The sequence below is a fragment of the Bubalus kerabau genome, chromosome 2 (assembly GCF_029407905.1).
Source record: "Bubalus kerabau isolate K-KA32 ecotype Philippines breed swamp buffalo chromosome 2, PCC_UOA_SB_1v2, whole genome shotgun sequence".
Classification (NCBI taxonomy): Eukaryota; Metazoa; Chordata; class Mammalia; order Artiodactyla; family Bovidae; genus Bubalus; species Bubalus kerabau.
This window is the reverse complement of record NC_073625.1, coordinates 146,270,183-146,280,258: the sequence shown is the minus strand read 5'-3', so window position 1 is coordinate 146,280,258 and position 10,076 is coordinate 146,270,183. Positions and strand designations below refer to the sequence as shown.

The window sequence follows — 10,076 nt, the reverse complement described above, 5'->3', positions numbered from 1 at the left end:
GCTTATAGAAACAATATTGACTCCAAAGACATAATTCCAAATGTGTCTTTGTAGATAAATCCTGAGATTTACAAGCATAGGACTTTGGAATAAGGAACTTAACTAGGATTTGTCCAACCCTTCACTGTACAAATGAGGACACTGAAGTTCCAGAAAATTGAGATGACAAGCCAAAAATATAATGTTAGTGAAAAATATATCATCTTTCATTTCCTTTACATTATAACATCAAGGTGGTCACTTGAGGCATCAAAAAAGAGACAGAAACTAGATTTTTGATCTCTTAAATTTCAGGTTCAGATTAAGAGATGATCACACAAGGAGCCAGAAAAAGAGTAGCTCAGTCAGTAAAGAACCTGCCTGCAAGGCAGGAGACCCAGGCTTGAATCCTGGGTCAGGAGGATCCCCTGGAGAAGGAAATGGCAGTATTCTTGCCTGAAGAATCCCATGGACAGAGAAGCCTGGCAGGCTACAGACCATGGAGTCGCAGAAGTCAGACACAACTTAGTGACTAAACCACAGGGAGAAAGAGTGCTCTTACCAGCAGACTTTCAGTAGACCCCCTTTCCCACCCTAAGCGTGGAGTCGGTCTCAGGACGCATAGCTCAGGAGGACTTACCCCATACAGAGTGTATCTGACGCCATCCTGAGAGAAAATATCTTCTTTACAGAGGTCCAAAACACTGGCTTCTAATAAAACTTGCCCTAAAGTTTTCTATGTATCTTTCAAGCTTTCCATGTTTTTATTAGCCAATTCAAGAGACTTCTCTAAACCTCACCCCTGAAATAGAAATTGTTTATTGTCTCAGACCTTTGATCTCCCAGGTCCCATTTCCTAATGTAACAGACACCTTCCTCTAAAATATGCCATGTATTATAACTGTGTGAAGTCAATGAAACCTAATTCCTAATAACTTTGAAATTACATCATCTATATATGATGTTAAGCTTATATATATATATGATATATTAAGCTTTTATGAGGGTTATTAATTATATTGTATACTGTTGTGAATCTTAATGGTTTCATATAGCTTGGCAAAGAAAATTATTTCATACTTACTTTATTTCATAAATAAATAAATACACACATATATATTATGAATACATTCCAGACACTTCTAACCTTTGTAATATGGAACTATAATAACCACTGAGTTAAATGCAATGAAGGTGAAGACTAAGGTTTTAATCTTAGAAGTGCTGTGGCAACTATGTGTCTAGAATAGGGAAAGCAGATATTTTAAGCTTGAATCCACACCAGAAGGCTATTCTCTTTTATAAGGAGCTTAAACCATCTCCTTTTGTAAGGCAAGTAATGCCTACCAGATGTAGAGCATGAAATTGGCAGAGAAAAGACAGCAACAATGCAAAGTTGGACTCCATAGTGAGAAAACCGAGGCAGACATTTAACAGATCTTACTTAAGAGAAGCATATATATTAGGAACATATTATGAAAACATAAAGTGAAACCTGGACAGTCATTTTATTACATTACTTGATGCAATAAATTCCTTGCTATTTCATTATCCTACTTTATTTTTTCACTGATTTACTATGTTTCTACCACTGGCAAATTGTCATTTTGGTGAGGTCAGAGACCTTGTCAGTTTTGTTTACTAGTTTACCCCTGGTGGTTCAGTGGTAAAGACGCCTCCTGCAATGCAGGAGACAAGTTTGATCCCTGGGTCTGGAAGATCCTCTGGAGAGAGAAATGGCAATCCGCTCCAGTGTTCTTGCCTGGGAAATCCCATGGACAGAGGAGCCTGGCGGGCTACAGTCCATGGGGTCACAAAGAGCTGGACACAACTGTGCCTGGAACATAGAAGCTCAGTAAGTATTTGTGGAAGGGATGAATGAACCTCCAGAGCAGATTAACATGTAACACATGGAATGGAATGTACAAATTTACCTAACCCAAGAAAAACACCTGAAAATAAAACTACTGTCCTTTTAATAGTGTATTATGCTCTTCTTCCTAAATTAAGGAAACATATTTTTAAATCAGTTCCATGATGAAGAACAAACTTGTGATATGTCACTAACATATATATTAGCATTCACTGTGTTATATCTAAGTAAGACGCAATTTACAGTCTAGGAAAGCTAGCATTATTTTTGATTATGTTATGGTTTGAAGCCATCAAAATTAGTTGTAAAGCTCTCTTCATATAGTCTTGAGCATTGCTCTAGGTTTTGCTACAGATGGACATCTAGACATTGGAGACCAGACAGCATGAAGTTTCAGGGGAAAATCTGCACTACTTTAAAGGACTTACTTAGGAGGAATTATAATTCAGTGATTATGGTCACAGTCTCCTGATACAGATAGTCCTGAGCTCAAACTTTGAAATATGGTAAAGACTCCATACTTATTTGTTATATGTCCTTGACTGCTTATATAATATGCTTGAGCTTCAGTTTCTTCATCAGGAATATGGGTAATAGTAGCTCATGGATCTTTCCTGAATTTATCATAATGTCCAAAAAGTGCTGACTTCAGTGCCTGACACAAAATCAGGGCTCAACAATGGGAAGCCACTATCATTAAACTCTGCAGAGAACTGCCAGCACAAACACAAGGACACTTTGCAACACTAACATGAAAATAGAAAAACTACAAAATGTTATATAAAATCATTTCAAAGTAGTATTGTTGGGGGTATTTATATTTACATCTGACATCAGAGGAAGTGTGTTGCATTTAATATTTGTAGATTACAATCTTGGCTCTAATACTTCCATTAGCTCAGTGTTATAAAATCATGGATGGTCAGCCTCCTAAATTACACTAATTTAGCTGCCAATTGCATGTACAGGAAAGCTTTATTAAAAAGTTCTTGTTGCTTCTACTTTCTTTTACAGGTTTAAGGCATAAATCAGAAGAACAAATTGATACGTATTGAAACAAGGCAACTATTAAACATAACACATGGAATGTCAAGTTAAGATAAACTAAATGCTCAAAGTTCATATAGGTACCGGATCTTGGTATCTCAAGTGGCACCCCAGAGAGGTACCAGCACATGCACTCTCTCTCTTGACTCAATTCCCCATGGTCTGGATAAAGGTGCTATACTTGGGAGTCAGATAGTTCGGTCTTGTAGGAATATAGAGATTTTGATATCTAAGACAGGACTTTTATATCTAAGATATCATAGATGGACTGTTCTAATGTATTAATATTTTATGTAAGTTCACTACTTTTTATTCATATACACTTTATAAAAATACAGAAAGCACAAAAACACTTAATGCATAATTTCATTTATTCATTGATACAGATTAATACAGCCACTGTTTAAGACAGAAAAAGATATATAGAAAATATTTGATGATATTTTGCCAGTCAACTATTTTCCAGGAATAACCTTCTATTCTGAGGCTGCACTTTCCATTCACAGTGAATCTAAATCTCTTCCCTTCATCCTTTGGGCGTCAGGATTTGTCACCCTTCCCATAAGCAAAATTGAATCTAGGAAAAGAAAAAAATTTCTTTAGGAATTTCTGGAGGAAAAAATGATAATAATCAGTTTTTCTTAATGTTTTAACAAGTCATTTAGTCTTTTTACTTATAAGGTAAACTGGCAATGTCTAATAACAAAGCCCACTTCTCTAAAATAGATGACTATATCATTATTAATCACTTTTTGATAATTTATGAAATATATTAACACCTGCAACATCTTGTCATGGAAAATGCATTAGTTCTGTTTTTCATAAAGGAAAGCAAAATTAAAGTGACAGAGAGGTGTTCGTCTAAATATAGAGACTCAGTCAGGCAAACATAGAGTAATAAAATGGTGATGAGCATAGGAAACGTTTTAAATTTAAGGCATTAGCAGTCATCTCTTTATGCATGTAATATAAACCCTTGGGGTTAAAAGTGCAGCTTCTCAGTTCTCCTCCTTCAGCTCTGAATCAAAGCTTACTGCTAAAGGCAATATTTTCACATCTCTCATACTTTTACATCCTCACCAAAGTGATATAGTATACAGCATAAATGTAAACACCTGTTTCCAGCCATTCTGTGTTTTTCAAGTGAAAAGGAACTACAAACTAGAGGATAAAACAGAAATAAATGACATGTCAAAATCCATTCACCTTTCTTGCCAGCTAGGGTAAGGTAAATGGCTTGAATGGCTCAATGTCATGTTGCTTTGGGTTACCTCCTTTAAACTCATATGTAATAAAGGTTCATTTCAAAAGTTACAAAATAAAATTTTACATAATTTTAAAGTGAATGAACATTACACTTACAAGTATTGAAATAACAATGGCAGAAATGAAGTAAAAGGAAGAGCCCTTCTTCATGAACTCTTTATTGTTCAGTCCAAGACACAGTCTTAATAAAGCCAACTAACACAGAAATAGACATAATCTCTAGCAGATTTTTTTCTTCTTTTTATGATTATAAATTAATAATACTTTGCCACAAAAATCTCAAAATAATTCCAACAATACAAGAAAACAAATACTCTTTTTTTTTTTTCCAGATAGACATGGATACATAAATAACTTCCCCAGGCTGTATACTGCATTTAGACACAAGAGGAATCAACAATAACTCTTATATCTTTGTAATTCTATGGCATTAAAATGGTTACCAGAAATGCTTGTTTGAAGAATTTTTAAAGTAACTAACCTCATAAATTGAAGACAATAGTTTAAAATTTTAAACTATCAGAAGTATAGGACATTACATAAAAGCCATTTGTCCTAGTCTTTTCAATCTGCTTTTCTGATCAAGGAGAACCACATTTTGAATTAAGTCTACAAGCAATCGCCAATCTACTCACTACAAAACTGGACGGATTAATGAAATCTTCCTTGACATTGTCTCAATGGATATAGAGGCAGGCTGAAGCAGATTCATTGTTGTTTCCACTTTTCATGCCCACTTCTTAAAGAGGTATCCCTCGTATTTAATAATATAGCTATAAAACATCTCTGTCAGAAGCAGTTTTTTAGTTCATAATCTAAAAAATACAATAGCATAACCAAAGCTAACAGCCTAGAAAAAAGATGTTTTAATGAATACCCTGCAGTCTGCTTCTCCCCTCAACCCAGGACTGAAAAAATTCTAAACATAATATATTTTGTTATGTATGGAGCACTGTCAGTTTCAAAACCATGATTCACTACTTTCTGGGAAATGGCACATTTCATATAGCATTTTTCACGACCTTCTTCTGAAAGTCTCTAATGCTGTCCTATACCCTCAACCTTAAAGAAGAAGAATTGTTCTCCATTTCCCTGGAAGTTCGGCTCAGTAAGAGATTTGGATGAGCATACTGAAATGTATATATGATAGGAAGTTAAATACTGATAGGAAAATACAAATAATGTATGGATTTTGCATAAGAAGGTTGTTTTACCAAAGGAAAATTTTAAATATAGGTAAAAATTGGTTTTACTAAAACTAAAATCATTCATTCTCATACTTCAGGAATTGTCAAATGAATATATTTTATATAAATCATTATGCCATTTGGTAGGTCACTGTGCCATGGTAAATCACCAGCTTCGTTAATCCCAATGATTTCTTCAGTTCATTTGTGAAAGGAAAAATAAATAAATCACTGAATGAGTATTGTCTTAAGATAATAGCCCATTCTACATTATATATGGCAACAATTTACAACCTCCTATAAATGAGTGGCCATTCATTTGAAACAATACTTTAGGGGAGTAACCCTAGTTTAGAAAGTCTCGTTACAATAAAGATCTTAAAACAGTGGAAATTGTCATTAAGGGTCTGACACTTAAGCATTATCACAAATAAGTAAATAAGTGAATTAATTTGAATTTTCACTACAATATAACTGATAGCTATTACATATCCTTAACCCCTCAGTCATCAACTTGGAAAATAAAGAGTCAAATATTATTCTAAATGCCATATTTCCTTGAGCATTGATGCCCAATGCAGCTTCAGTTCTTTTTGTTCTGCATACTCAATAATTACATACTAAAGGTAAGAAATTAGAGATATCCTAAGGTTAAGGATGTATAAATCAAATGACATAGTTGTAACACTAACTCATCCCCTATAGAATTGAAGTTGTGTTAATACAGCCTCAGCAAATCTGAAACTATCCCATTGTTCCCATGATGTAACTTTCAGAATAGTCATTCAGCATTAGTTTCACACAACCTAAAAAAAGAGACTGATATATCCCTTCAGTTCAGTTCAGTCGCTCAGTCATTTCCGACTCTTTGCGACCCCATGAATTGCAACACACCGGGCCTCCCTGTCTATCACCAACTCCCGGAGTTCACTCAAACTCACATCCATCGAGTCGGTGATGCCATCCAGCCATCTCATCAGGGGTCAATAATATCAGTTAAACTAATATCAGTAAACTAACAGATTCAGTTTCTGAAATTAACTATGTCTCTTATCCATGTAAATCAATTCATTTAGAGAAGCTTTTCCACTTTTCTTCCTTCCTTTATGTATATTTATTGATGTATTCACAATGAACATCATGTGCCAGGCACTGTGTCACAGGCTTAATATATTCTTTATTTATCTCCATGAGATAATGGCTTCCCTGGTGGCTCAGAGAGTAAAGAACCATCTGCAATGCAGGAGACCTGGGTTTGATCCTTGGGTTGGGAAGATCCCCTGAAGAAGGGCATGGAAACCCACTCCAGTATTCTTGCCTGGATAATCCCCATGGACAGAGGATCCTGGCTGGCTACAGTTCTTGGGATTGAAAAGAGTCGAACACAACTAAACACAGCACAGCATGGCATAAGTACTAATGTTATGTTCAAATAGGGGGTGGGAAAAATATAGCTTAGAAAGTATAGTGACTTAGAACTATCAGTTCATTAAACTGGTCCTTGGACCCAAGTCCAAACCTTCAATCTCTAGAGATACTGATATTAAGTGCAGAGCACTTTGCCAAATTCTGGGCAGGATACAGAAATGAATAAGTATTTTCTCTTTTCCAGTGGTATACAGTCATCAGGTTATGACTCCTGAGGAGTCCTAAATATATACTTAAAGAAAGCTTCCTCACCATCCATATTTATGGCCTCTTTCACTTCATAAGATGCAAAAACATCTATCCAGACCATCTGCATTTATGTGTCCACCATGTCTGTAATGCCAGTCCAACTGACTACTACCCCCACCTTTTGTACCTAACTGCATTATCTTTTAGAATTGCCCAAATTAGAGAATTGGAATAATGTTTGACCCCTCCCTCCCACTCAGAGCCTATAGCTAGTCACTTATTCTTGGAATCTACCTAGGAAACCTTTCACAACTGTGCCACTTCCAAGTTCTACTCCCATTGAAAGAAAGTTGACTTCTGAGACAAACAGGTCTTATTTTCACTCTGCCACTTTTCAACTTTGCCTAAGGTTGTATGACCTTAAGCAAACTACACAACTTCTCTTTGAGTTTCTATGTCTTTATTCATCAAATATCTGATTTATTGGAATGGTGTTAACTGTACAGATTGGTATTTAACATCACCAGCACCTATACAGACTATCTTGGCAGCTATTACTAGTACTGATCTATTTTAGGTCGCTGGCATCTCTTAAAACACAATGCCTAGTACAAAACAAGCACTCAACAAATAATCACTAAAAAAAACTTTGGAAAAAACTAAAATAAATTCAATAAGTTGAAAGAACAAATGACTTCAGACTGTCATTTGCAGCTGGAACAGACTGCGATTAATAGCAAGATTCCAACATATTCAATAGACTAGCTCTACTGAACTTAAACAGTTCCCCCAGGGAATTCTCAAAAAGGTACCTGTTGGGTTATTCTTCATAATAAACAGAAATGGATGATTTGCTATAAATTGATTCCGTGACAGACTCATGATCACAGGTGTATTTATGCCTATGAAATAGAGACAAGAGTTATTTAGATGTTCACATTTAAAGATCAGTAAAGAAAATATATCCATAATATTCACAATATTTTTTGTAGACAGGAAAGGCCATTTTTGTTTGAGGAGTTAACATGTGGAAAAATAACCATTTTCTAAATACAGAAATTTGGAATAAATCTAAAAATTGAAGAGCAGAGGAAAAGATATTGGAATTCATGGAATAATTCTAACTTCACACTTTATGCTTAATGAAGAAGAAAGCCAGATACTAGATTCAATTTAGTGATAGCAGCTGAAAATTTCATCTTTTAAGCAGTAACTTTCTGCTCACTTTTTATTTACATTAGATAATTTACTTTATAGTGTTTGAACTCCTAATTCCTATCCAGGTATTTTGTAAATCCACTGAGAAGATGCCTGAAAGTCAAAATACTCACACTAACAAAGGTGATACATCAGGGTCACTGCTGACCCCTTAATGATTGTTATTCTTAGAGAACTCTGTACTAAAAACAAGAGGCCTTGGCCAAGGCAGAAGAGCTCTGAACCTGAAGTCAGGAAATCTGGTTTCATTCCAAACCCTACTGTTTCTTACTAATATGACCTTAGGCAAACTGCTCCACACGTGGGTCTGTTTTATCACCAACATAATGAGAGGATCAGACAATGATCTACAAGGACTCTTCCAATTCTATGTAAAAGCAAGTGGAAACTTTGTCTACATGAACTAGCAACTTCACCCCAACACCAGCTTTGATTTCTCTAAGGATTGTAATAGCCCATACAGGAGCCCTTCAGGAGATGACAAAACAGTAGGGAGCCCAGTGTTCCCACCCAGATGTCAAAATCCATTGGCATTACACAGCATTATAAATTAATCAAGAAATTAATAATGTGGGTATAAATTTAACAATATGACTATTTAAAAGATATATATCTTTTACATACTGGCTAAAATCCAAGTAGTCTGAAAAATTAAAATATGTTTACAAGGAATTCATTAAAGTTGCCTTCCCATTTCTAATTGAATTTAAGGCTTTTTCTCCAATTATTTGTTGAATATTACTTTTATGCAGCATAGATACTATTCAAAATGCCACTTGTTCAAGGAGATATAGAAGAGCAGCTCCTAAACTGTAATGTTCATACAAGTCACTAAGAGACCTTGGAAAATGCAGATGCTGGATCAGTCAGTCTGGAGCTGGGCCCGAGATTCTGCATTTCTAATAAGTTCCAGAATGATGCTGATGCTGCTGGTCTATGCATTATACTCATAGTACCAAGGATAAGCTGCAAGTCACTGGAGAGCAGTAGTTCTCAACCTTTAATGCGCATTGTCATCACTTAGGAAAATGTAAGAAAATGCTGAAGGCTAAATCTCATCACCAGAGATACTGATTCAATATTTTAGGGTGTTCAATATTCAATTCAATATACAGTATTCTCGGCTGGGCACAGAATTTTTAAAAGCTTTTCAGCTAACTCTCACATGCAGCTAAGTTTGAGAGCCACTGCCATAGACATTAACAACAAGAATCAAATTAGAAAAGGAGGAACTAAGAGTACAGAGGAAGAATAAAATGAGTGAATTCACTTAAGAGTGAATATTCCTGAGCAATCATGATTTCAGGTTTGAGCCTGACTGCTATTGGGCAGGTAATCCAGTTCACAAATAAGTAGATATCAGTCCCTTCTCTTTCTTTTTTTTGGCCCTAAACTCCAGCCACACAGAAGCATAAATAGCTTAAATAACCACTTTGCCCTTCCTATCGTGTACTGAACAGCAGGAGGGGGACAGGAGGTCAGAGAGCCACAAAGGGCCAGCATCCTCATGCTCATTTCCCCAGTCTTTCCTCCTGGCTTCCTGTGACATCATTTGTCCTACCGGTTGATGTTGCCACTTCACTGCCTTCTTCATTTATCTCAAAGAAAACTTGTTGCATGATTCGGGAAACATACACCTCAGAAGAATCTGTTAGAAAATATGAAAGTGCATTTAAGGGTTAAAACTCAGAACCATTACTTACTGGATCCCATTACATTTTCAAATGAACAAAGAAAAAGGAAAAAAAAATTCTTTCCAAGTAAGTTAATTTTCTACAGATAAAGGTGGTTTAGGTTTAGTTCTTGCAGAGATGATATAGAGAAAACATGAAGAGACCAAGTTTAGCTCAGATATGAAAAGTAAAGATAGAAGGGGATCAACCTCAAGT

The 10,076-nt window shown here is 35.6% G+C and overlaps 1 protein-coding gene across 1 annotated transcript in view; it reads right to left on the bottom strand.

The window, feature by feature from the left end:
• Window positions 1-3,263: 3,263 nt before the first annotated feature.
• SERPINI2 (serpin family I member 2) overlaps window positions 3,264-10,076 on the bottom strand; it is a 33,431-nt gene continuing 26,618 nt past the window's right edge. The window contains exons 6-8 of the mRNA XM_055569165.1: window positions 9,749-9,835; window positions 7,782-7,871; window positions 3,264-3,476 (exon numbers count right to left, since the gene is read on the bottom strand). Of these exons, the coding sequence (XP_055425140.1) occupies window positions 3,400-3,476; window positions 7,782-7,871; window positions 9,749-9,835 (254 nt within the window). The 3' untranslated portion in view covers window positions 3,264-3,399. The remainder of the gene's footprint in view (window positions 3,477-7,781; window positions 7,872-9,748; window positions 9,836-10,076) is intronic.